General features: G+C 41.1%; 1 protein-coding gene across 1 annotated transcript in view; it reads left to right on the top strand.

Moving 5' to 3' along the window:
* LOC129726731 (uncharacterized) overlaps positions 1–25156 on the top strand; it is a 28872-nt gene extending 3716 nt beyond the window's left edge. The window contains exons 2-3 of the mRNA XM_055683771.1: positions 23761–23930; positions 23995–25156. Of these exons, the coding sequence (XP_055539746.1) occupies positions 23761–23930; positions 23995–24071 (247 nt within the window). The 3' untranslated portion in view covers positions 24072–25156. The remainder of the gene's footprint in view (positions 1–23760; positions 23931–23994) is intronic.
* The last annotated feature ends 2780 nt before the right edge of the window (positions 25157–27936 follow it).

Below are 27936 nucleotides of genomic sequence, written 5' to 3'. Positions count from 1 at the left end.
ATATATATATATATATATATATATATATATATATATATATATATATATATATATATATATATATATATATATCACATTCGATCTGTCTAAACGTGTCAAAAACCTTCCAGCTATTTTTTTTCGTCACTTGCCTAAGGGTCAGAGTTATGACGGAGAATGATAATTTAAGTTTATCACTGCAGATTAACATTTCATTTGAAGAGGGATTCCCTGAGTCGCCCATGCTCGAGAATACAAAAAAAAGTTGCTCATAATGGAATGCATAAGCATTGTTATGAAAATGAAGATTAATTAGGGGTCATTACATTCCACGTTGACGGATATTAAACGATTTTGGCACCCCCTCCCCCTTCGTGGAAAACTGCCAATTTAAATTCTAAAAATTTTGTATGGACCGTGGACATTACACAGACCCCCTCCTCTCCCACAAAGCTGTCCACGTGGTAAAGGGTGTCCACGATGAAATTGCCACACACAAAATTGATTCGCAAAATTCGAGTTTTCACCCGATTGCCATAAAATTTTCAGGGATTGAAAAATAACTATTAAACTTCATTTTACCATTTTACTCGTATTTTATTTACAGTCCATACGCAAATGCCCGCACCTTGGCCTTAACCCCGGCCATAAGATTGTGCACAACCTGTGAATCAACCGTTTTTTTGCATGTAAATCCATACTTTCTTCAGTTCCCTCGACTGTCTTCATTACCTTAGGTTGTTTAAGAAGGTGCTGCTTCATAATCGCCCAGTACTTTTCGATGGGGCGGAGCTCCAGAGTGTTGGGAGGGTTGAACATTTTCGGCACGAAATTGACCTTATTGTCCGCATACCACTTCAGCACGTCCTTGGAGTAGTGGCATGAGGCCAAAAGATTGTTGGGACGTTGTGGGCCTTCAGGAGAGGAAGCAGCCGCTTCTGGAGGCACTCTTTCATGTACAATTGTCCGTTCGTCGTGTCCTAGGTCACGAAAGGTGCACTCCGCTTCCCGCACGTGCAAATGGCTTGCCAAACCAGGAATTTCTTCGCAAATTTGGACATCTTCTGAGTGCGGACATGCTCCGGAACGCTGAACTTATCCTTGCCCGTGAAAAACAGGTTGCCGGGGATCTGTTTGAAGTCGGCCTTCACATATGTTTCGTCGTCCATGATGCAGCATTCAACTTTCGTCAGCATGTTGAGGAACAACTTGCCGGCACGGGTTTTGGCGGACTTGTTCTGCTTCTCGTCGCGATTAGGCGCCTTTTGTACCTTGAACATTCGAAGCCCAGCCTTAGTTTTGGCCTTGTAACCGTTGCCGGTCACAGCATAATGCAGTACGGTTGAGTTGGAAGCGATAAAATATTCTTACTATAAAAATTAGAATATAACACTTAAGTCCTGTAAATATTCACCTTGATTAGTGCTCAGTTGGGTTGTGTCTAAGGTAAGATCGCCAAAAGGTAGGCCACGCGTCGCAGATAGCCGAAATAAATTATATAAGGAAACCCGAGTGAGATTACTTCACATGCAGGTTCAAAACGAACATTTCTAGGAAATTGAAGGAAAGAGATGGCAAAACTGCGTGCGTAGGTCAAAACGAACCGAAAGAATTATTTAGCGAGTTCCGAGTTATCTCGAAGGATTTTCGATTATGTACTGACGTACTTCCGGCAAGTAGTCAGGTCTCCTAGTTTATCTGAGGGCTAAAACTGTACGATCACTTCGTTCCAAACCGCCAAACATAGTGGAAGTGAATAGTTTCGCGTTAGGTCACTGCTTCAAGGTAAAAGCAGAGAGTACTAGGGAAGTAGTTCATGAGCTAAAGTTTTTGTATTTCTAGGAGTTAGATAGAATGTGCGAATAGTTAAGTGTGTGATACCCGATCCGTGTGCATGCTAGGCGACAGAAAGGTAAGCACGTGCAAAAGCTAACGACCCGTAGCAAAGGCTAACGACCACTCGGTGGCATATGCCATCAGACTTTCTCACCCTAGGAATCGGAGAAACCGTACGAGAGCACGTTCTCATCACGCTTGCCGCGCCGTTTGCGCGCCACCTGTCATCACCGCTACCTCGCCGAGTCAGCACAGCCAGAATTCTCCGGATTGGCCCGAGAAACGATTCTGCTGGCCCGAATCAACCCTTTTCGGCCGGCACCTGCAGTTTAGTTGGCAGCAAATGCCGCAATCCCACTTGCGATAAGAGATCGCCCCCGCCATACATCTGTAACTAGGGAATACAGCCAGCATCCCGGTTCAACAGCAGCCACAGCAACTGATCTCATGAGAGATTCGGTGAGTCCGTTCCATTCTCTTTTTTGAAGTGCCGACCCTAGAAGCCGCCACGTGGCGTATGTAGAGCCGATTGACGGCCATTTTGTAATTCCCGCTTGTGACGGGTAGAAGATAGATCGATAGAAATTTCGAGCTCGAGTGACCCGATTGGTCACATGTAACCGCGATTACGGACGCCCCGTTACGCAATTGCGATCGCTCCCGGGAGATCAAGTTGATCCACCCTTGGCTCTCGGGAATAAAAAAGTCATGTAGTGAGATGGTCGTTATACCTGCACCCACAGGGAGAGAGAGAGAGAGAGAGGAAGAGTAAAGTAAGAGTAGATAGTTAGAATCGCACACGATACCGACCGAGTAGAGAAAACGAAAACCTGAATGTGTAAATATAGGATTAGTTAAACCGATTGAAATTGTTCCTAATAAACCTAGCCCTTAAGATTATACAGGATTTTGAGCTTGTGAAATGTTTCCTTAGTCACCTTAGTTCGTTCGCTCCGTTTTAGTTCGCAGCATGCGAAAATCTCAGGCATGCATATGTTCGGTTCCTCTCAAGTTGGCGCTGTCTTGTGGCGGGTTTTGTAAGTTTCCCGTGATGATAAAAGCTTAAGTGATTCCTATATCGAGAATTATGTACGGTGAGCTTTGGGTTCGTTAAGTTTCTTTCCGAGTTGTGCTCCTGTTTTGGCGGAAACTAGCTAGCGAGCTGAACCGATCTGAACTCTTTCTCCGAAGGGATTCAACTTGGACTTGCATAGAAAAGCAGTCTCTCCGTAAGGAGTGGCGCTTAAACAACTCGCTTAAGCATGATCGGTTCGCGACGGCTACAGCCTTCTGGACAAAACTTCGGTTTAGGTGCCTTCGGTTGAAGACCCCAACTACGCGGTTGTGATTTTTGGTGTTGTACGGAATACTTTTTCTTTCACTTCTAGGCTTCCCATCGGTGGTCAATCGTTCCTCGAACCGCTTAACCACTCGCGACACCGTGGAATTCGCGATTCCCAACGTATAAGCGATGGAACGATGCGAGAGATCCTTGTTCTCGTGATGAATGCGCAAGATTTTATCACGCACGGGCTGTTCTTTCGACTCCATTTCCGCGAGTCTTGATCACAGGACTTGCAGGATGTAAATAATGCACTATGAACTAAATCCACCCAAATTTTCATTAAATTCTACCCAACGGTTAAAAAGTTAGAGCAATTTCATATTGTGACAATTTCATCGTGGACACCCTTTATGTGGATACTACCTCAAAAAAAATTGAATTATATATTCAGTGATGAAGGAGCAATCTTGCGCACATAAGTATTGAACAAAGTTCTTATAGAAAAATGTGTTCAAAGCATCATTTGTATAATATACTCATTCAAATGCATCCAGAAACTTTTAAAAGGGTTAAGACACTGTCAAAAAATTAAGTGAATTGTTATCATAATATTTTTTTATATGAAAACAACTTTTTGAAGTGAAGAAATTTTTTCCTAAAATTGAAATTTCGTCAAACCTTTCTATTGGTGATTTCTTGACTATCAAATATTCAGCAGAGCAAAACTGAAATCTGGCAGAAAATACTGAATATCTTCTACCATCTATTTATCTTTATATCAGACATAATACGATTGTTTGATGACTCTGGCATCACTTCCTATGAGTTTGTGTTATAACTTCGCTTCTAGATTCAGTTATTTAAATCTGATTAATTGAATTCTGTTTCCGCAATGACATTGAAAAAAAAAAAATGTCTCATCGGGAATGCAGTCGTCTGAATTATCTTTAAAATTTCTAACGTACAAAAAAATGTCCAACTCCTAACTAAAGAAAAGATGGAAGGAAATTTTCATTTTATTTGTTGTGGTAAATAATGGAACTAACTATATTCTAATAATTGTATTAAAAAAAATATATTTAGCTTCACTAGGAAATAAATATACTTTGGTGCTCTTATTTGTTTACTCAATTTTTATGCGCGTTTGTTTTAGACCTACAAGCTAGCTCTGATGGTACAAAAAGATCGATGCAACAAAACTTGTTTCGTTGCCGATCTTTTGAGGTTTTTTGTTCTGGTGTGGTTTGAGTGATGTCAGGAAAAACTAGTATGAGTATTTGATTCATGTCACTAAGTTAAGTAGAATAATGTCACTCTCTTTTGGTTATTCTGACGATGGTGAAGAAAAGGGAATTGTTCCAAAATTCTTGCTCCACATCGATTTGATTGATTAATTAAGCTGAATATGTAAAATTTAATCCTAGCAATTTTACATTTTAAAGTTCAATAAAAAAGTTGAATTTTATAATTGGTTCCGTAAAACATTAATTTGTATTGTGCCGTGTCAAATAAATGTTGTGTGGGAAAAAAAGTTCAATTTTGAGAAAAGGTTCATATACGAGAAGTCTTAAAAAATCTCACCTTATAACCTTTGTTAAATAATCGAGGTCAAGTGGGTACATTTGGTGCCGGATTGAGTAGAACACAATAATGAACACTCAACGGAGGTGATAATGTGAACAACGAACGAGCAACGCCCAAAAAGAAAAAAAAACTAATAAACTGCCGACGCAACGCCACTGTAGCCGCACCTCGGCGGCGAATTCTCAAATCAGCAGTTATAAAAGCCAAAAACAGCAGGATGTGCGATATTCAGAAATACAACTTTTACTGTAACGCGATCTGTATCTCGATCCCACTGAATATGCATAAATTAAATTTGATGTAGAAATCAATGACCCTAATGTCAGTATACATAAACAAAACTTGATTCTTTCGCGTAGAATGGTAAAAAGTAAAGCGTGAAAGGCACCGACTAAGTAAGTGGTCGATTGACACCCGAGTAGATCTAGGTATGCAAATTGTTAGTCATCAAATCTTTAATGACTTTAATTGTTGTGGACGAAAATAGTAATTTTATGTAGGGTAGAGAACCTATTTTAGGCAGCTTATGCAGCCTCCTGTATATTCAGAAGGTGAAATACAAACATACGTTCATATCAATTCGTTTACTAACTTTCTCTCTGTCAGCACTTGTTTTCAGATTATAAAACTGATTCAGCAAACTTTACCAATAATCAATTAAAGTTTTCAATTGATGGACACTATTTCCATCACCTCGAACCTACAGGGTGAGGAAAAATTTTCCGTGTTCAATGTCTTAGTCATAACTTTTTTCTTTCAACATTAAACAACAACATATATACCGTCTGCCAGGGCGAGATTAAGCCACGGGGGTGAGATTGAGCCAAAACGGAAAATGTTTGTATGTTCAATGTCTTGAGATTTCTGAAACCTAATACCACAAACTCAATATTTTATGAAACGTGACATATTTATTTACAACTTCAAATGGAATATGGATAATATCAGTGAACTCTTTCACTTGAATAATGTTTCAAAGTACAGGGTGAAAAACATGCGCAAATAAAAATGTCCCAGGGAAACCAACCCGATCAAGAAATCACATCAACTTACTGTTCAGTTCGTACGTTAGGATGTCGTCTTCAATATTATGCATTGAACCTGTGTTGGCTTAGAAAATAATGTTTTTTCAAACTGTACACTTTTCGAGCCCTTTTGGGGTGAGATTGTGCCAAGCTATAATGAACGGTACAGTGTGCGGAATTCACATTCACGACAAAATTATATCAGTATAACGACAAAATTATATAGTATAACACTTGCATTGTTTGCATAGGGTATGTTTTTTTTCTTCACAGCATAGGGTATGCTGTCTAGCTATGGTATTATTTAAAATAATGACTAAAAGCTTAAGAAGCTTACTGTTCTCAACTGTTAGATGGAAATTTACAATGATTGACATTACTTATGGAATGTAACAAGTTTTGTAACCTATTCAATATAAACTGATGACTTTTAAAGTGAGGAAGGAGGGTTGTGGGTACGTTTCCAGCGGTTTTGAGTTCTCCAATTGAATATACAGTGGTCAATGACACATAATAATTGAAACGAAAAGTCTTCTAAGGCTTTATGTTCTAACGTTTTCCCTTTCTAAGCTACCTGGAGACTGGAGATGGTCGGGTATGGGAAATTTGTTACCCGTACCCGACCCGTACCCGACTCATCGAGAATTTTCAAACCCGTACCCGACCCGAACCCGAAGTCAGGTGTGTTTAAAATACCCGTACCCGACCCGAACCCGAAATTTTTTTTTCCAGCTACCCGTACCCGACCCGTACCCGAAACAAAAATGCCCTGAAATTGCCGATACCCGACCCGTACCCGACCCGTTCTGGATATTTTTTTATTTTATTTTTATTTTTTTTTAAATACCTGGTTACCTCGCACATCATCAGATTATCAGATCAGATGTGGTTTCTCGAGATGATGGCCGGAGTTAGGCTAGAACCGATCACAAGACTAAAATTTCTTAAGTAAGTTTCCTCGAATACTTAACCAAAAAAGACTTGTCCTGTGACCCGGAAAAGATGGCTGACATATCTTACGGTGCATAAAACAGTTTTTGTTTTTATTCATCTTCCTCTTGGAAGCTAACTTGACCAAGGTAAGCTCCCCGGAAGTAGCATTCAAATGGCTCGAATTTTGCCTAGAGCAAATGGTTCACAACGATAATCTCGCGGGAACTGTAGCTGATAGATGTAGCCAAGAATACTCACAACTATTGAGTATGCATTCGACGAAGGCATTGCTGACTTCCTTGATACTTTTTGTAGAGCGCTGCTTCAGGCAAGAAACTTCCTAACTTTACTGTGTTTATTAAGAAGATTCTGATTCTATCGCATGGCAATGCCACGTTGGAGCGAGGTTTCTCCGTGAACAAGGAGTGCGTAGTCATGAATTTGGAAAAAGACAGACTTGTAGCGCAGCGCTTGATGTACGATACAGTACAGGTTGCCGGAGGAGGACACAAAATTGATATTGATGAGGAGATGCGTGAGCTGCTGAAGTAACGTGTTTTGAGTGTTATGAAAAGACTCTTTTATATATTACTCTTTTATATATTATTTTTTTATATATTGAATCTTATCTGGTTGAGGTAAAAACGATTCCTTCAAACTTAATTTGGCCTAGAATTTCTCGGTAATGAGTATAATATGCGTTGTTTATAAGATAAATGTAGACATCTCCTCTCGGAAAGGTGACAACCGTCGCATTTTTCGATTTTTTGCGACTATATCTCTTGATTTCAATAAGGCTGAACACGTCAAGAAGTGACTTAGAGCATTTTGAGATGTAAATCGAAAGTCACGCTTTTTTATTCTTTAACTGCATGCAAAACTACAGAATTCAAAAGTACAATTAACCAGGAAAAATATTTGAACAAACCGGGAAAAACCGGGAGAAAACCGGGAATTTAATTTCGGGTTTTGAGTGGCCACCCTGGTATTGGTTCACCTAGAATCCAGCGTAGCATCTGTCACTGAGTACGTCCGCTCGTCTGTTATAGAAAAATTTGACCATTTTATCACGCAGCAAAATATCTATTCGTAACTGTGTACGGAGAATTTGGGCTCCATTTTTCCTGTTAGTTACCCCATAATAAAATTGATCTGGGATTTCAATTATTTATGTTGTACGCATACGTATGATTCATATAAACTGCTGAAATTTTTATTTTGTTTTCGAGAGATTAATAAAAATTTTAATAGAATTTTTTTGAAAGATTTATTCAGCATTCAACCGTGATGAAGTTGTTACCAAAAGATATTTTTTTTTGATTTCTTTTGATACCCGAGTAATAATTACAAAACTGTCACTACATAAAACAAAAGTTGGTTAGGCAATTTCTCAAATTTCAAAAGAAAGCCGGCTTTGACCGTGAATCCATAAAGCTCAAGTTTAATAACCGAAATACGCTGGCAGGATTATTACTGAAAGTTTATGAAATTTATTATTTCACGTAAAAATAAACCAAATTTTTTTGTATAACCATACTAAATACAAAAAGTGCTTGCGTTGAATATTTTTTCAAGTAATACTTTCAAGTTATTACTTTCAAGTAATTACAATACCTGCTACAAAAAGATGCTTTTTTCTACTGGTTAAATTGACAGCTCATTCTGGTTCATTTGACACTCCCACAGCTTCGTATCCGTTTCTCCCTCCGAAAAAAAAACACCGAGGCTTGGCAAGTTAATAATTAAATTCTCATAATTCACGAAAATCGAGTTACCCGTACCCGACCCGTACCCGACGAGTTGAGAATTTTTCAAACCCGTACCCGACCCGAACCCGAAGCCTTGGTTTTTAAATTACCCGTACCCGACCCGAACCCGAAAAATATTTTTTGGCGTTACCCGAAACCCGACCCGAACCCGTCGGGTACGGGTCGGGTACGGGTATCGGGTAAAAATACCCGTACCCGACCATCTCTACTGGAGACGCCACTATGTATAAAGAGACTGTCTATAAGCCTCGTTCTCATAACTGGTTACTCCAGATATCGATTTGATCCAGTGATACCTTTTTTTTTGTAATTCATATAAAACGTAGTTTCTGGTCAACCCCCTACAGCCCCTTAATCGTCCACGTTGTTTATGGTCGTCCCTATATCTACTATTTTATCATATAATTGATGTGGATTATTCGTAGCTGCGCTACTGTTTATTTAACAGGAATTATATTTAACTTTTTGTTTTTCGCACAATCTCACCCCACAGAAGGTGTGAGGTTAAGCCAAAGTTTATTTAATTTTAGCAACATTATGGTTTATTGTAACTTAACCATATTTACGGTAGTCGTTATTTTAACATTTAAGTGTGCATTGACGTGGTTTGGATCAAACTCATTGCTCAAATGTGTGCATTACAAGCCAAGGAACAAAAACATATCCTTTTTTGTCACAATCTCACCCCGGCAGACTGTATACAAAATGTAGATACATGACCATGGTTTGTAATATTTACATCACGGACTCGAAATGTCCACTCGACGATGGACGATAGTTCTTCCACAGAAATGGCATTCCAGGCTTTGGTTAAACTAGCTTTCAAATGATCCAATGATTTGTGTGGTTCAGTACAGGCGCTGGATTCAACATAGACCAAACGGAATAGTCCACTGGATTTACACTACCCGTCATAAGTTTGGAATCACTTTACTGAGTATTGCAACACCTCCTGAAAAGTTTAGCATCACCTGGAATAGGCGGATATCTCGTGTTTTTGACAATCTAGAAAGTTGCGGTTTTCAGTAAACTTGTTCAGAAGGTCAAAGGCTACTGTATTTCACCGCTATGTGGCGCTAGTGGGCACACAATTTGTCGTATTTTGAACTTAACTAATCTCACGATTCCGACCTGCTAGAAAGTTACGGTGTTCAGCAAACTTGTTCAGAATGCTAAAGACTTCTACATGGTAGACAATTTAGTACTGAATTACCCCAATGCGGCGCTAGGGTACATGTGCTTCTTCGTATTCAAACTTCAACTTATCGCGCGAATATTACTAGCCAGAAAGTTGCGGTCTTCGGCTGGTGCCACCAGTTGTGGTCAAGCACGTCGAAACACAGTATACCGCCGCATGTGTGTCCCGAACTATTCCATTGAGGCTATTTTCATTACAATTCAAATGTCAACACAAATCAAAAACACCCAGTGTCCTAATTGAAATACGACTTCGATAACTTCGGCAACCACCAGGGCGAGGGTTTTTGACTTCATGTCTACATTTCGGATGTCTGCTCGTTGAATGGAGCTTACACGCGCTTTCTTGAATGCACCATGCACTAAAGTCAGAACCATTCGGCTCGCATGTAAGCCGACGGCGTTGCGTGTTCGATCTCCAGCTTGCAGCGAAAGGTAATACGAAATGCTCCCTGTGCTCAGCGTTGCCAGGTCATTTTTTAAAAAATCTGGAAAAGGCAAAATAAAAATCTGGAAAAAATCTGGCAGTCATTTCGTGGGGTGAAAGGTTAATTTTTCGGATAAAAGGGGTACGCAAAATTTGAGGTGACAAAATTGCAAAATTTCGCGCCAAAATTGAAGTGGTGACCTTTTTGCAGAACAGAGAAAATAAAATCTGGATAAAATCTGGATCATCCATGAAAAATCTGGATAATTGGACAACAAAGCTGTTTACCTGGATACATGTTCAAAAATCTGGATAATCCAGCTAAATCTGGATACCTGGCAACGCTGCCTGTGCTAGAAAAATCTTCAATATCGAATTAGAGGCAAGTCTATTGCAACTCTTCGCAGCCGAGGTAATCAATTCAGTCGCGATATCGTCAATTTTCTCATAGTAAAACGGGTTGTGTATATTGCAAACTGTCAACATACCAACACAGTCGCATGCTGTATGTTATAATCTCCTAAAATGAAAGCACTTCTCTAGAATAAACACACACAAGCTTACGTATTGTGTGTGGCGATCCAATTGTCACCATTCAAATTGGTTTCACTTCGTCATGTGTAAACAATCAGTGTAAATGATGCGATTTTTGAGCTAAACTAAGTTCGAAACACTGAAAACTATATGCACACTAGCGCTGCGTTGCGGCTGAATTCCGCACTATACTGTCCGCCAATTACAAGCCCTTGACTTCTTGAGTAACTTTGCTGGAAATCGCAAATCTCTAAATGGTGGGATTATTGAGCTAAATAGCGTTCAAAACACACAACACTTCTTGCACACTAGCGCTGCGTTTTGGCTGAATTCCGAGCTAAACTTTCCTCCAATGACAAGCCTTTGACCTTCTGAGCAACTTTGCTGAAGGCCACAACTCTCTAGGTTTTCAGAATCAAGAGATAGAGTTACATTAATCTGCTCATATCAAGTGATGCTAAACTTTTCGGGGTGTTGCAATATTCAAACTAGGTGTTGCAATACTCAGTAAAGCGATTCCAAACTTATGACGGGTAGTGTAAATAAGGAGAGTTTGAAAGCCATTCGTCTTTAGTTTTTTTTGTTCACACAACATTTATTTGACACGGCACAATACAAATCAATGTTTTACGGAGCCAATTAAATCTAATGCCTTATGGTCTAAAATATCTTATAAGCTAAAGGTAAATTCTTTACCCTCGCTGCCGACTACGAGCTGAAACTAAATCTAATACTAAAACTAACATGTTTTTTTTTGTTTCGCTGTTAAATTGGCAACTTGATGCTGTTCAAGTAGCTATAAACATGTAGCATGTATGGCAAGTTTCGCTGAGCGAGAATATCACGAACTGGCACATAGGGTATTCCTGTATTCCTCGGGCCCTGAGGGTATCCAAAAGTAGAGATCTGGCGCCGCAGAATTCAGCACACACCCAAACCACGTGTTCAATGTCTTGATACCCCAATCCACAAACGCATTGATTACTGCTCGCCATCCCGACACGCAGGAGATGTGCATCTAACCCGTAGTGGTTGGACATAATCCGAGACATCATGCGAATGAAATCTCGTCCTACATCCAACCCCCGAAACCAAGGTTTGGTGGAAACCTTGGGGATGATGCTGTGTAGCCACCTCCCCAGTTCTCCCTTATCCCACGAGGCCTGCTAGTTGACATGTGTACTCTGACGTGAAAATTTTAAAAATTCATTGTGGGCAATTGGTCTGTTACAAATATCACCGTTTGTTGCGCCCACCTTAGCCAAAGTGTCCGCTTTCTCATTGCCCGGAATGGAACAATGAGAAGGGACCCACACTAAGGTAATCTGAGAAGATTTTTCGAATAAAGCACTCAGATGTTCCCGTATTTTCCCCAGGAAATACGGAGAGTGCCTTACATCCTTCATCGATCGGAGAGCCTTAATAGAACTGAGACTGTCCGTAAAGATGAAGTAATGGTCCGTGGGCATTGTTTCAATAATCCCTAAGGTATACTGAATTGCAGCCAATTCTGCGACGTAAACAGAAGCAGGATTATCGAGCTTGTAGGAGGCGGTAAAACTATTGTTGAAGATACCGAAGCCAGTGGACCCGTTGAGAAGTGATCCATCAGTATAAAACGCATTGTCGCAGATGATGTTTTTATTTTTTTTTTATTTTTTATTCTCACTTATTTTCCGTCGGTCTAGTTCCGCCTAACTCACGACCCGTTTATTAACGGACCGGCGCCAACGGCTTTACTTCCTCATGCGATGGAAGGCGTGATCCCAGAGATTTTTCGCCTCAGAAAATCTCCCGGTGTCGGCTAGGATTGAATCTAGACCAGTTGGGTTGGTTGTGAGTGGATCACGCCACCTCACAACCATCGACACCTATGTCGGCGGTGGGATTCAAACCCAGGCGTCGAGCGTGGTTGGCGGAGACGTTACCAACCACACTAGGCCCCCGCTCTGATGTTTTTATATTTGTTATAAAATATTTTAGGGATCTGCTGCACGCGTAAATGATCCGGGAGTCCACGAGTTTCTTCCATCATGGATGTATCGAAAAACACAGTAGAAACAGAAGTATCTAATAAGTTAACACGATTGGAGGAGTATGAGGAAGGATTTATACTTTGAAACATGTGATTGAAATACACAGTCATGAAACGGGTTTGAGAATTAAGTTCAACTAGCCTATCGAAATTTTCAATTACCAAGGGGTTCAAAACCTCACATTTGATGAGAATACGAGTAGTCAGATCCTAAAAGCGGTCTTTTAATAGGAGAACGCCCGCCAAAACTTCCAAACTCATCGTATGGGTCGAATGCATGCAACCTAACGCAATACGCAAACAACGATACTGCAATCGTTCCAGCTTGATTAAATGGGTGTTTGCAGCGGAGCGGAAGCAGAAACACCCGTACTCAAGCACCGACAATATCGTTGTTTGGTAAAGCCTTATGAGGTCTCCTGGGTGGGCGCCCCACCATGATCCAGTAATTGTCCGGAGAAAATTCACTCTTTGTTGACATTTTTTCATCAAATACCGAACGTGACAACCCCAGGTGCCTTTCGAATCGAACCAGACACCAAGATATTAAGATACCAAAACCTGAGAAATCGTTTCACCCATTAACTGTAAGTGGAGCTGAGCAGGCTCGCGCTTCCTAGAAAAAACTACTATCTCAGTCTTCTCCGGAGAGAATTCGATACCTAGCTGTAAAGCCCAAGCAGACAAATTGTCCAAGGTATCTTGCAATGGTCCTTGCCAATCGGCAGCTTTGGCTCCTGTAACAGAAACCACGCTGTCGTCTGCAAGTTGTCTTATCGTGCATAAATTTGCCAGACATGCGTCAATGTCATTCACATAATAATTGTAAAGAAGGGGGATTAAGCATGAGCCCTGGGGAAGACCCATGTAGCTAATACGAAAAGTTGCCAAATCGCCATGCGTAAAATGCATATGCTTTTCGGACAACAAATTATGCAAAAAATTGTTCAAAATTGGTGAAAATCCTTGTCGGTGAAGTTTGCCCGAAAGAATGTCAATAGAAACGGAATCAAAAGCCCCCTTAATGTCCAAGAACACAGATGCCATTTGTTCTTTGCGAGCATAGGCTAGCTGAATATCTGTAGAAAGCAACGCAAGACAGTCATTCGTTCCTTTGGCACGGCGGAAGCCAAATTGAGTATCTGATAGTAGACCATTTGATTCGACCCAATGGTCTAAACGACGGAGTATCATTTTCTCCATCAATTTCCGGATACAGGATAGCATTGCAATCGGCCTATAAGAGTTGTGATCAGAAGCTGATTTTCCCGGTTTTTGGATGGTGATCACCTTCACTTGCCTCCAATCCTGCGGTACAATGTTTTGCTCCAGGAACTTATTGAACAAGTTCAACGAGCGCCTCTTGGCATTGCCGGGTAGATTCTTCAACAAGTTGAATTTGATTCTATCCAACCCAGGCGCGTTATTGTTACAGGACAGGAAGGCAACTGAAAACTCTGCCATCGTAAAAGGTGATTCTATCGCTTCCCGGAGACGTATCGCGAACTAAGTTTTGCGCAGGAACAGAGTCCGGACATACTTTCCTGGCAAAATCGAATATCCACCGACTTGAAGACTCCTCGCTTTCGTTGACCGTTATACGATTTCGCATTCTTCGGGCTGTGTTCCAAAGAGTGCTCATCGATGTCTCCCTCGACGTTTCGTTTACGAACCGGCGCCAATATCCACGTTTCTTTGCTCGGACCAAGCTTTTGAACTTGGTCTCAAGCTCCAAATACCGCTTAAAGTCGTCGGGTTGACCTTTCACCCAAAAGAAGGCCTTAAACGCGTCGGATTTTTCCGTGTAGACATCGGAGCACGCCGGGATATTTCTTCGTTTGGGCTTGCAACGCGGCGTCGAGAATCAAGCCCGCGAGGAGGTTGTATTCTTCAAGTGGTGGGTGATGATGAATCGACTCGACAGCTTCTGATATCATTTCCTCGTATAATTTCCAATCGATATTCCGTGTGAGGTCATACGGAATATCAGCTGATCGCGTGCGAGTTGAACCATTATCAATTGAAATTTGAATAGGCAAATGATCGCTACCGTGGGGATCATGCCCAAGTAACAAAACTGGTTTTATCAAAGTTTTATAGCGCTGTTTTGGCTGTATTGAGCGCTATAAAACTTTGATAAAACCAATATTGTTACTAGGGGGACTACCTTCCATATGCAATCCAACCGTAGCGATGTTGAACATAAAGATAAATCTAAAGCACTGGGGCGCGCTGGAGGTTTCGGAACGCGTGTCATATCCCCGTTGTTTAATATTGTCATGTCGAAGTCGTCGCAGAGGTTATAGATCAAAGAGGAACGGTTATCATTAGAAGGGGAACCCCAAGCCACGCCGTGAGAGTTAAAATCTCCCAAAATCAAACGTGGCGAGGGAAGAAGTTCTATTAAATCAAAGAGCAGCCGTTGCCCAACCTGTGCTCTGGGAGGAATATATATTGAGGCAATACAAAGCTCTTTACCTTGTATTGTCATTTGACATGCGACAGCTTCGACGCCTGGGACCGTGGGGAGGTTAATACGATAGGAGGAATAGCACTCTTAATCCCTAGAAGTACCCCTCCGTAAGGGGTGTCTCGGTCGAGGCGAATTATATTAAAATCATGGAAGCTTAGATCTACATTTGAAGTGAGCCTAGTTTCACAGAGGAAAAATGCATCGAATTTATGCTAATCAATCAAAACTTTAAATGAATCAATTTTGGGGATGATACTTCTACAATTCCACTGTAAAATAGAGATAGAATCCTTCATCTTAGCCGATGAATTAGCCATCGAAGGATACGATCGCTGCAAGGAGGGGCCATTTAGCAGTCAACTGCTTCAAAAACGTTTTAACTGTTGGTAGAAATGCCAGCAGAAGACTTTTAAGAGGATCAGTTATGTTGAAATTTTCAAAAATCCAGTCCACAATATCTGAAAACTTCAGCAGTCCAGATTCTGGCTGAATCTTGGACGAAAGAGAAGGAACAGTTGGGTTTTTTGATGTTCCTGGAAGTGCCGGAAACTCCTTACTTGAATTCAATTTTGCCAATCCCGGAGGAGTTTGCTTTGGATTTTCTACAGCACTTTTTTGTTTCTTAGTATCAGTCACTTCAGATTGAGACCTTCTCTGTCCTTTCCTAGGAAGTCTTGGGGAAGAAAGGTTTTTCCTCTTCCTAGACTTCCCGAGTTCAACAAAAGAAGGTTCCCCAACTGAATAGTCAGAGTCAGACTCATCGGATGACAAGACCTCAAAAAGATTCGGGGAAACCAGTTTGGTAGCAGCGGCCTCTTTGAGCATTTCTGCGAAAGTGCGCTTAGAGCGCTCTTTAAGGGACCGCTTAATCTTTTCTTGGCGCTGTTTGTACGCGGGACATGCAGACAGCTCATGCGGAGTCTGCCCACAATAAAGGCACTTTTCAGCACCCTTATTACAGGCGTCATCCGCATGTTGCTCTCCGCACTTGCCACAACGTGCTTTATTGCCACAGTGGGAGGCCGTATGGCCTAACTGTTTGCACTTGAGGCAATTCTTTACCCGCGGTACAAACAAGCGCACGGGCAGACGCACCTTGTCCACGAGCACATAGCTCGGCAGAGCAGACCCGGCGAAAGTCACGCGAAAAGAGTCTGAAGGGGTGTAAGTTTTTACACCCTTGTCGAGCGATACTGAATGTAATTGCTTACATTCAAGTATCTTGGCAGGTTCAAGGCTAGAATCCTTGAAAAGGCCTTTTCCAGCCTTCAACAGGTCCTCGACAGTCAGACTCGATTCGCTGACCACACCGCCAATCTCAACTACGCGAGCTGGAATGTACACGTGGTACTCCCGCGTGAAGAGCTCACAAGCAGCAATCTCGTTTGCCTGCTTGAGGTCGGACACCAAAACACGCAGCTTATTCGGGCGTACTTTGGTAATTTAAGTCACGGCTGTAAACCGTGCCAGATCTTTTCATATTTGCATTGTGTTCAATGCTTTCACTTTCGGCCGGCAAAATACAGCCCCAATACCAGCTTTGCTCTCCGGATACTGCTTAAGCCGATGGGTAGCTTCCTGCGGGGTTCGATTCTTAACCCTTGGAACTTTGTATCCGGGAGGGCTAGGCGGTAGAACGAGCGGGTTTTCATCCCCGCGTTCGTCGTCCATGTTGGATGCGTAAGCCACACACGCAAAATGCCAATCAACAAATAATATTGTAGAAAAAAACCAAGAAAAAAACTACTTATCTTCTGCAGCCGCTCTTCACCGCAATCAACGCACGGGCAATGCCAATCTCCAGTCCTTCACACAAGAGTCCGGTAGCAAAAGCTGCAGCCGCTCCAGCCACACAGCAGCACCAGTACAGCCAAACAGCAGTACGCCGGGTACTGGATCTCTCGCAGTAGCGACACAACGTACAGTCTGTGGCGTACGGTAGCAATAGGCGATGATGCGTTCCTTTGTCTTCAATAGACGACGGCAACGAGCAGCAGTGCACACGCAATACAATGCACGGTGACCTTGAAGGCGATTAACTGGTCAGCACTATCGGGATCGAAATGAAATTGCGACCGAACACGACGAGAGCACAACTCGGAATGATTCGTCTTTAGTTAAATATCTCGGGAAAAGTCTGCTACAGAGTTCCAATGTTATTTTCGCTTCATGCGATGGAGCCCAACCTTGTTGTAATGTCCATTTAGTTTTACCGAAATGTTCACGTGCCCAAGGTAAGCAAATTGATTGATTTTTATACACTGTTTAATGAATATTAAGAGAATTTTACCGGTAGCCGTAATTACCGCCCATACCATCACCGAAACTGAATGATTTGATCGAGCTATGTTCATACGCTTAGAAGAGCCTTCAGACAAAAGCTGACGGTCATTTTGGTGGTTATGAAATTGCTCCACAGTGAAAATTCTCTCATCGGTGAATAAAATTGTGCGATGGTGACCATGGATAAATTCTTTCAACAGAATCTTTGATTTTTGGTACCGATTTTCATCCTGTCATTTAGGTAATAATTTTTTGAAAATTTTAAACAACGTAATCTTAAATCCTTGTTAAAAATAGTTCGTACAGATTTCGAGTCAATTTTTAATGATTTTGTCATTTTTCGAATTAACCTTCTAGAATCATAGTTTATCCGGTGACGAAGAATTATCCGATTCTCAGGGGTCCTAGCGGTTCTTTTTCTACCTCTTCCGGAACGGTCCTCTAAATTTACCTCATTATATCGTTTATAGCGTCTTTAATGGTTTGTATAGGCATTTTTAACATACTAGCGATACTTACTGGGCGCTTTCCTTGTTTATACAACTCAATCACCTCACTGCGTAATGGACTTGACTTCATTATGACACTTAATGCAGGATAAAGCAGATTTTGTGGTTTTGTTTCCACATAGCCAAGGTAAAAATTGCATGGGTCAGCTCATTTCAACATCTGTCAAATCTTAGTTATACACTGAAACAAAAAACACGGGTAATATTCCTCATCCTGTATTTTAAGCAATTTGCAGGGGATTTTCTCCAGCGCTCAAATCGTGTCTGAATGGCTACAATTTTGAATGATTTTTTTAATTGATGTTTATTCGAAGGTTTTTCTATGTTGAACGATATTTTATATATTCGTAAGACAGCTTGTTAATCAGCGTTTTCGTTCATCAGAGTTCTGCCTAGGCCGTTCCTTACCCTACAATATGCTAAACTGATTTCAATCGTGATCGGTTATATTCTGCTGAGAATGCAGAATTCGCATACGGAAACGATTGTCGTAAAAGATGATGATGCATTCAATATTTTTAGCTCTGATATTAATTTAACCCACCGCTTCCTGGTGCACCAAAAACCCCTCGTGCACCCATTTCTCGATCAGAAGATAAAATAGAAACAGGGTTCATAAAATTTTCTGATATTGTGGACTGGATATTTAAAACATTCAACATACCAGATCCCCTACAAAATATTCTTCTTGCCCTTCTTCCTACAGTGAAAACCTTTTTGATGCAACTAGCAGCAACTTGGCCCCTCATTTCAGCTATCATATCTTTCGATGACTAATACGGCGAAAGAGGTTAGGAATTTTATCACTGTATTACAGTGGAATTGCCGAAGTATCATCCCCAAATTCGATTTATTTTCTCATTTGATGAATACATACAATTGTGACGCATTCGCGCTCTGTGAAACCTTTCTCAATTCGAGCGATCAACTCAATTTTCACGATTTTAACATTATTCGTCGAGATCGAGACTCACACGGTGGAGGGGTACTTTTAGGGATTAAAAAGTGCTATTCATTCTTCCAAATCGACCTCCCCTCGATCTCGAATATTGAAGTCGTTGCCATTCAAACGAATATGAATGGAAAAGACCTATGCCTTGTTTCGTTATATATGCCTCCATCCGCGCGGATTGAACAGAAGCATCTCACTGTTATAGCAGAGTTGCTTCCCGCGCCTTTTCTGATATTGGGAGATTTTAATTCTCACTGTTCGCTATGGGGGTCGCTGTACGACGACAACCGATCTTCTTTAATCTGTAACTTGATCGACGACTTCAATATGACAGTTTTGAATACTGGGGAAGCGACACGTGTACCTAATCCTCCAGCACGTGAAAGCGTGCTTGACCTATCCCTTTGCTCGACATCACTAGCGTTAGATTGCCGGTGGAAAGTAATCAACGATCCCCACGGTAGTGATCATCTTCCAATCGTTATATCAATTGCTAATGGTTCAACTCCCCCGAACCCAATCAATATTTCCTATGACCTTACACGTAATATTGATTGGAAGTGCTATGAGTCTATTATAGCGCAATCTATCGAGACTCACGAGGAACTTCCTCCGGAGGAAGAATACGCGTTCTTAGCTGGCTTGATAATCGACGCCGCGACTCAAGCTCAGACGAAACCGATACCCGGGGTAACGATTAGACAGCGCCCTCCCAACAAATGGTGGGACAAAGAGTGCTCTGAGCTGTACGCGCGAAGGTCCGCGGCGTATAAGGACTACCGGGAGTACGGCACTGTCAACCTGCTTCGAAAGTACGAGGCACTGGGCAGGCAGATGAAGAGCTTAGTAAAGGCGAAAAAACGCGGGTACTGGCGGCGGTTCGTAAACGCGTTGTCCAGGGAAACAGCGATGAGCACTCTTTGGGATACCGCCAGGCGCATGCGGAACCATGACGTTTCGAATGAAAGCGAGGAGTATTCAGATCGCTGGATACTCGATTTTGCCAAAAAGGTCTGTCCAGACTCTGTACCGGAACAGAAAACCTTTCGCGACGCGTTATTAGTAACTACGGAAGAGCCTCCATTTTCGATGTTGGAATTTTCAATGGCTCTCCTGTCGTGCAACAATAAGGCTCCAGGGTTAGATAGAATAAAATTCAACCTGTTGAAGAATCTACCCGACTCTGCAAAAAGACGCTTGTTGAATTTGTTCAACAAGTTTCTTGAGCTAAATATTGTTCCGCATGACTGGAGGGAGGTAAAAGTCATTGCTATTCGGAAACCCGGGAAACCTGCCTCTGATCACAATTCATATAGGCCGATTGCGATGCTCTCTTGCCTCTGGAAATTAATGGAGAAAGTGATCCTCTTACGGTTAGACAAATGGGTCGAAACAAACGGGTTACTTTCAGATACTCAGTTTGGCTTTCGCCGGGGCAAAGGGACGAACGATTGCCTAGCGTTGCTTTCTACTGAAATTCAACTTGCCTTTGCTCGAAAAGAGCAAATGGCTTCTGCGTTCATGGATATTAAGGGGGCTTTTGACTCTGTCTCTGTAGAAGTTTTGAGCGCGAAACTTCATTCGCAGGGACTTTCACCAAATTTGAATAACTTTTTGCTCAATTTGTTGTCAGAAAAGCATATGTATTTCTCACATGGCGATTCGACAACTTCGATGAATGTCTTGCAAATTCATGCACGCTAAGGCAACTTGCAGACGATAGCGTTGTATCCATTACTGGTAGCGAGGCTAGCGATCTGCAAGGACCATTGCAAGATACCTTAGACAATTTGTCTGAATGGGCTCTTAAGCTGGGTATCGAATTCTCTCCGGAGAAAACTGAGCTGGTCGTTTTTTCTAGGAAGCATAACCCAGCTCAGCTGCAGCTCCTACTAACGGGTAAAACGATCTCTCAGGTTTAAGTTGCTAAATATCTCGGGGTCTGGTTCGACTCTAAATGCACCTGGGCTTGTCATATTAGGTATCTGACACAAAAATGCCAACAGAGGATTAATTTTCTTCGTACGATTACCGGAACTTGGTGGGGTGCTCACCCAGGAGACCTTCTAAGGTTATACCAAACAACAATATTGCCAGTTCTTGAGTACGGCTGTTTCTGCTTTCGCTCCGCCGCGAACACGCACATTATAAAATTAGAGAGAATACAATATCGTTGTTTGCGTATTGCCTTGGGTTGCATGCAGTCGACCCATACGATGAGTCTCGAAGTGTTAGCGGGTATTCTTCCGTTGAAACATCGTTTTTGGAATCTCTCTTACCGGTTGCCAATTCGATGCACAATTATGAACCCATTAGTAATTGAAAATTTCGAGAGGTTGGTCGACCTTCAATCTCAATCCAGATTTATGACTTTATATTTTGACTATATGGCTCAAGATATTAATCCTTCTTCATACGATTCCTCCAATGTCGCACTTTTAGCTACTTCTAATAATGCTATATTCTTCGACACCACCATGAAACAAGACATTTCTGGTATCCCGGATCAATTGCGACCCCAAGAGATCCCTAAGATTTTTTCCAATAAGTTTAAACATGTTAGTAATGATAAAAGGTTTTTCACTGACGGATCTAATCTAGATGAGTCCACTGGCTTCGGTGTTTTCCACGAAAATTTTACCGCCTCCTACAAACTCGATGCTCCTGCTTCCGTGTACGTCGCAGAACTTGCTGCTATTCAGTACTCTCTTGGAATCATCGAAACCCTACCCATAGACCACTACTTCATCTTCACAGATAGTCTCAGTGCCATTGAGGCTCTGCGATCAATGAAGCCTGTGAAGCACACCCCGTATTTCCTGGGGAAAATACGGCGGTTTTTAAGTGCTTTAACAGATAAAAATTACCGGGTTACCTTAGCGTGGGTCCCTTCTCATTGTTCCGTTCCGGGCAATGAAAAGGCTGACTTTTTAGCTAAGGTGGGTGCTATTGATGGCGATATTTATGAAAGACCAATGGCTTATGATGAATTTTATAGCATTTTGCGTCAGAGAACACTCAACAGTTGGCAATCATCATGGAACTCAGATGAACTGGGACGGTGGCTACATTCCATTTTTCCTAAGGTATCGACGAAAGCATGGTTCAAGGGGTTGGATGTCGGTCGGGACTTCATTCGCGTGATGTCCAGACTTATGTCCAATCACTATACGTTAAACACGCATCTCTTTCGTATAGGGCTTGTAGACAGTAATCACTGCGTTTGTGGCGATGGCTACCATGACATCGAGCATGTTGTTTGGTCGTGTACCGAATACTGTGGTGTTAGGTCTGAGCTTATAGATTCCCTTCGGGCCCGAGGAAAACAACCGAACGTACCCGTTAGAGACATTCTGGGAAGCGGTGATCTCCAGTACATGACACAGCTATACGTGTTCATAAAACACGCTGGTATTAAAATATGAAACTCTTCTATCTATTTGTTAGATTACCATTCCCGCTACACGCTGAAAGAAGATGATACACTAAGCTGGAGACACTCAAACGAAGACTCGGCATCTTTATGTTCACGCAGACACCTCAGTCCAAACCGCTCAAATAGAACATCACTGCTTAGCCATGTACAAATAAATAAATCGTATAACTCAATATAGTTAAAATCAAAATTGTAACTCCCCTCCTCTCACCTTAAATCCCCACTAGCTCGTAGTCGGCCGCGAGAATAAAGAAAAGGCCTCCCTCTTTTCCCTGCTAATTTAGAATTTAAAAAAAATGTACTTGGCTCAGTTAAACATAAATTGTATCGTGCCGTGTCAAATAAACTATTTAAAAACCAAATCAAACATTCATTTACTGTTTTCTGTTCAGCAAATAGTTTTGCTGTATTTTCGCGAATCACTGAATCAATTACTGGTTTCCAGTAAATTTATCAATGAAATACTGGTTTACAGCAAAAATAAAATTACTGAACGAAATTCAGTAAATTGTAGAGCTGAATTACAGCAAACTTTTGAAAAAAATGTTGTGATTCAGTAAACAAATGGTTTGCTGATACACTTTCAGCAATGTACTTTGCTGAACCATAAAGAGAAATTCTGGTGTGTAGGCTTATGTCTTCCAATCTGGCATCGCTGGGTGTGAGACGACCAACTAACTGCCTGACACTTTCAGTATCTGAATAATGTCAGTGCTAATTATTCCGTGCAAGAAAAAGTGTCATTTTGCTTCACAGCAGTGTTCACAGCAAGTGAACTTTGTTTTCCATTTCGGTTTATGATTTCATTTTAGCTGCGTACTAGCTACCAGAAGAAATTTCATTGCCTGATTCAGTGCCTGAATTTTACATGGGATTGAGATAGGAAAATGAATTCCTTTTTGAACTGCATACTGCGCTTAAGGGAGAAAAAGAACGGAAAATAGCTCGAATGGAGAATACTCCAGTGTGTGATATCGGTAGCAATGAGAACATCACTTGAGGTTTTGTATGCGGTTTATGAGCGAGACTAACAACACTGCTCTCAGCTGGAAAATCTCTCTCTTCTTCGTCTTTTACTCTTTTCAACTACAGCAGATGTGCAAAAGTATATGCGAGACGCACGAAGACGACAGACGCACAAATTTTTTCATTCACCAGCGGAAATATATTAGGTTTTCTACACAAATACGTGTCTAAAGTTTCATATAAATGAAAAATGGGAATTTGCATGGCATAGATAAATGGCTTTGAGATTCTAGATAAAAATATTGATCTGCACAGAATTTGATTTTTAATCAATAAATATTAATTGTAGATTCTATTATTTATGAGTAACAGTTTGTTTTAAGAGACGGCAAACATTTAAAATCATCAATTTGTTGTTAACATTTGTATTTTGCGGTCTGTTTGTAAAGCGTTTCAGTTTTATCAAAATATATGAAGTTTTTTTCAATACTGAAAAATTTATTCTAGAAATCATTCAAGCTATTTTCTGTTTTGTAGACACATGTTATCGGATGGTTCGACGGTTCTGCAGAGAACTTACACGAAAATCGTGGACGATGCTGAAATCACAGTTCAAGCGGGTTATTACTCATTCGTCGGATCGGACAATTTAATCCACAAGGTTGAGTACATTTCAGACGAAAATGGATACCAAGCCAGAAGCACAAGTAATTAGCTAGACATGTAGAAATGATGTTGTTTTTACCTTAACTTTTTTTCTATCTTTGATAGCAATAAACATGACCAATTCCATTGAAGATTCAATGTTACCGCTTAAAGTGTTAATATCTCTGGTTGGAAACGGATAATGCGTGTTTTTGTGCATCGTAGAGTATAGACTGCCGATGAAATGTTCCTCGACTAACAAAAATGTTGATATTCTCACATTTAGACCTATTTATTTACAAAATTAAGCACACTTAAAGTCAAGTAAAGCGCTTGAAAGATCATGACCTACGGAACGTTTCCCCTGAATACACATCTAAACTGGACAGCTTCCACAATACGGTCAACCCCAGCCAACAGATCAAAACTGGACCAGTTTCACCTCTCCTGACTGCATCACTCCCTAGTTAACATGGGGTGCCGTTTCTTGTGAAGAAGATCATGTTCCAACTAACCAAAATGACCACTGCTGAACCCAGAAGGTGATGCTGCGTTTAATACCGTGTCAAGCAGACCAACACGTCAGATGACCTGGCGACTGTCAAGAGGTCAATTAACTTCTCGCATCACCAGCCCGGCAGCTATACGAATGGATGCTGGTTTCCTCCTGGCTCTGGCCAGTTTCATCGTCTGAATGCTAATTTGAATTCACACAACGATTAAGATCAAATCTGTAACAAGAATACCTGAATGTACGTGCGAGGCAATGAACCGGTAATGATCAGCAGGGAAAAAAACTGGTCAACAACCGGTGACAATTATCGTGAAGGGAAAAATTATCTCCAAGTGTATGTTTATTCTGCCGCTCACTGGAAGGTAATTGCAAACTGGAAATCCTGTTGCTGTTCGGTTTGGTAAGTGGACATTAACAGGGCTTGATGGATTTGATGCTTCGGAGGGATCGTCCTTTTTTTTCTATATATAAACGAGTTCGGGAACAAAAAATTAGTTTTTACAACGGAGGGATGAAAATGAATAATTTGAATAATTTTCGGAATCACAATCTGATTTTAAAAGTGGATGATATTTAGTTTCAAATAAGAACTCGCGAGGTTATGAGTTTTATTAATTAAGTACTACCAGACTTGAATCATTGTGAAACAAATCATAATCATAAACATGCAATTAAAACAAAAGTATTCGAACTTGCGATTGTATACAGAATATTTTTTAATCACCAAACGATCAGTTATTATTATTTATCATACCCAACCTCTACTTTACTACCAGGTGAAAAGAGTTATGGATATCTATACTAATATATGTAGATAAATCCTTCACTACCATCTATCAATCAGTAAATCTGTCGACCTTGTACCGCAAAACTTTGCCGAACTCCTTTCGATGATTTTCCTCGTACGTATTCTACTGGGAAATACCAGATCATATTCTCGAACGAAACTCACTCTTTTGCGTCCAGTCTCATTCGAAGGTAAGCAGATTTAATCAATTCATAAACATAATCCTCTTGTGCCTCAATGCATCATATTATTATACAAAAATTTCCCAGAGATAAATCCTTTCTCCAGCCGCGATGCAGGAGCCAACCGTAAAGACTCGTTTCGCCCACTTCTCCCGTTTTGCTAGTGGTTCTTTTTTCCACCGGAAATCAACCCTTCTCCGCCGCCGATTGCCTTGCGAGCGTCTTTCCCATAACATACCAGACCGAACTCCGGCTGCTGTGCCAAAGATCCCTGCAGCGCTGGGCTCTGGCGGACAGGATGAGGAGCTTGTTATAACAAAATTCCATTCTCCGCACACAAATGAACTCGTGTTTCTTTGAAGCAACAACAAGCCGAAAATTCCCCTGCTAACCATGTCCTGTTTCCTTCTCCTGCCGCATGTTACTCCACAACCGATTAGATACCGTTGTCTACCGCACTGCACCTCCCCCGTGATGTAAATCCAAAACTACACATCGAATGGCGCAAGCAGCAGAAAGGTATGGACCAGCAATTTCTCTACCGTAGCACAAAGAAGGGACAAAGTGGGAGCGAAGGTTTTTCAATATAGGTAAAACTCGAGCCAGCACCGAGATCAGAAACTCATCCAGAACCACCATAGGTTCGTCCACCATCAGGAACGATTGTTATTATAACAAGTAGAAAGAAAATTGGCAGGGAAGAGACCGACCACTGCTTCGAAGCTAAGTAAAATTGAATTTCTTCAAATATAAAATTAAACCGGCTAACCGACACATACACATACACACACATCAAGAAAGGCAAGCAGTTCGGTCAGGATGACATGACCAGCAGATCTAATACGGTTGGCCAAACTGCTCTTCATTATCTATTCCACCGGAGGATAAATTGGTACTTCATTACAAATTCCAATCACAGGGGTCAAGATAACGAGCGTCCATTCAACTTGGGATAAACGTCGACTTCATCTGCGGGGTGTAAAAAACTTCGATTGAATGACATAGCATAGAAATTTAAAATTTAAATTCGAGTTGGTTTTTCGCAATATTTGTAAATTGTATATTTTTTATGTAACTGTTATGTCTAATTTTTACCCGTTATGTGCTCGACAAAGCACCACAAGTAAAAATTTCGATAGTTTTAGCATTAAAAGATTCAGCAATTTCGTCACTTTGAAATCATTGTCAGCGGTACCCCGAATAATTTTTTTCAATCCCGGAAATCTGGTATTTCAGGGAAATGTTCTGAAACTGAAGAATTTTATGAATATTTAAACAGAATCCTACAATTATTGATGCAAAGTTCATAACATTACTTCTATAGGCCATTTCTATGCTTTTGAGTACTTTGTTCTCGAAATGGTCCTTCCGGACCAGACTCCACGGGGGATTCTAGTGGCCATAAAATAATTAAATCGATCTAGGGCAAATACCATTTCTTATGGGAAATTCCCATATAGGGTTTCTAGAAACCAGAATTCACCATTTTTTAATCCAAAATAGCGTTTGGGGTTGATTTCCGGTCTTTGGTATCATCCAGATTTCAAAAACATCATATTGGGTCAACCGTATTAGGTTATTTTCCAGAAACCGGAAGCCACAATTTTGGAATCCAATATGGCATTTGGAGTCGTTGTCCGGTTTCCGACATTATTATTGTTCCGTAAATACTTCGACCTTGTTTATTTCGACCTTGTTTTATTCAATTGTATTTATGGTTATGTGGAAGTAATTTTATGAACTTTGAACCAATAATTGTTAAATTCTGTTTGAATATTTATAAAATTACTCAGTTTCGAAGCATATTCTTACAAACTAGATTTCCGGGAGAAAGAATATTCTTTCAAGGAACCACTGACTTGCAAAGTTAAAAAAATTTCATATTGTGGGTACCCAGGTACCCCGTCAGACACGTAAGAGGTAAAAAAGTTCTCCCCACTCACCACCCTTTATTGCTACATAAAAACCAATGTTATTTGAATTCGAAAACATCCAGCTAATTTTTGAGGATTAGGTCAGCAATACAGCGCAAGACGACCGCAGGAACCACACGCAACGGGTATTCGACGTGGAACGTTAGGAGTTGAAGAATGAGAAAAACCGAAGTTTAAGCGGTTGGGAAGAGACTTCATAAATGCAAAAACTGCGAGAATTGCGAACGATTTCTTGCGAAAGCAAAACTATGCTCCTCCAGGCAAAACACGAGAAATTTTTATAAAGCGCTGCGAGCTGTGACAATTTCTATCATGTGCTATGACAGGGAAAAGAATCTGATAACCGATGAGACACTTGTGACCATGCGTTAGAAACAGCATTTTGAGGTGATGTTGAACAGCGGAGAGGGTAGAGCTAACGACAGAAACAGGAGAGGAATAGTTCTTAGTTGGCTTACTTTACTGCTACAGATCGATTATCAATCCAGTGTCGAAATCAGCATACGAGACCATATTACTCAGTCTTGGGCTGCTATCCCCCAGTCGCTTCTAACACCTATTACGCAGGCATCCTCGTCGACAACACACATCCAACGAGTGCAAGGTCTGTCCCGAATATCTAGTTTTTGCTGATCTTTACTCCGGCATTCT

The sequence above is a fragment of the Wyeomyia smithii genome, chromosome 3 (assembly GCF_029784165.1).
Source record: "Wyeomyia smithii strain HCP4-BCI-WySm-NY-G18 chromosome 3, ASM2978416v1, whole genome shotgun sequence".
In the NCBI taxonomy this organism is placed as follows: Eukaryota; Metazoa; Arthropoda; class Insecta; order Diptera; family Culicidae; genus Wyeomyia; species Wyeomyia smithii.
The sequence above is the reverse complement of the archived record's forward strand: the minus strand, read 5'-3'. Positions and strand labels throughout refer to the sequence as shown.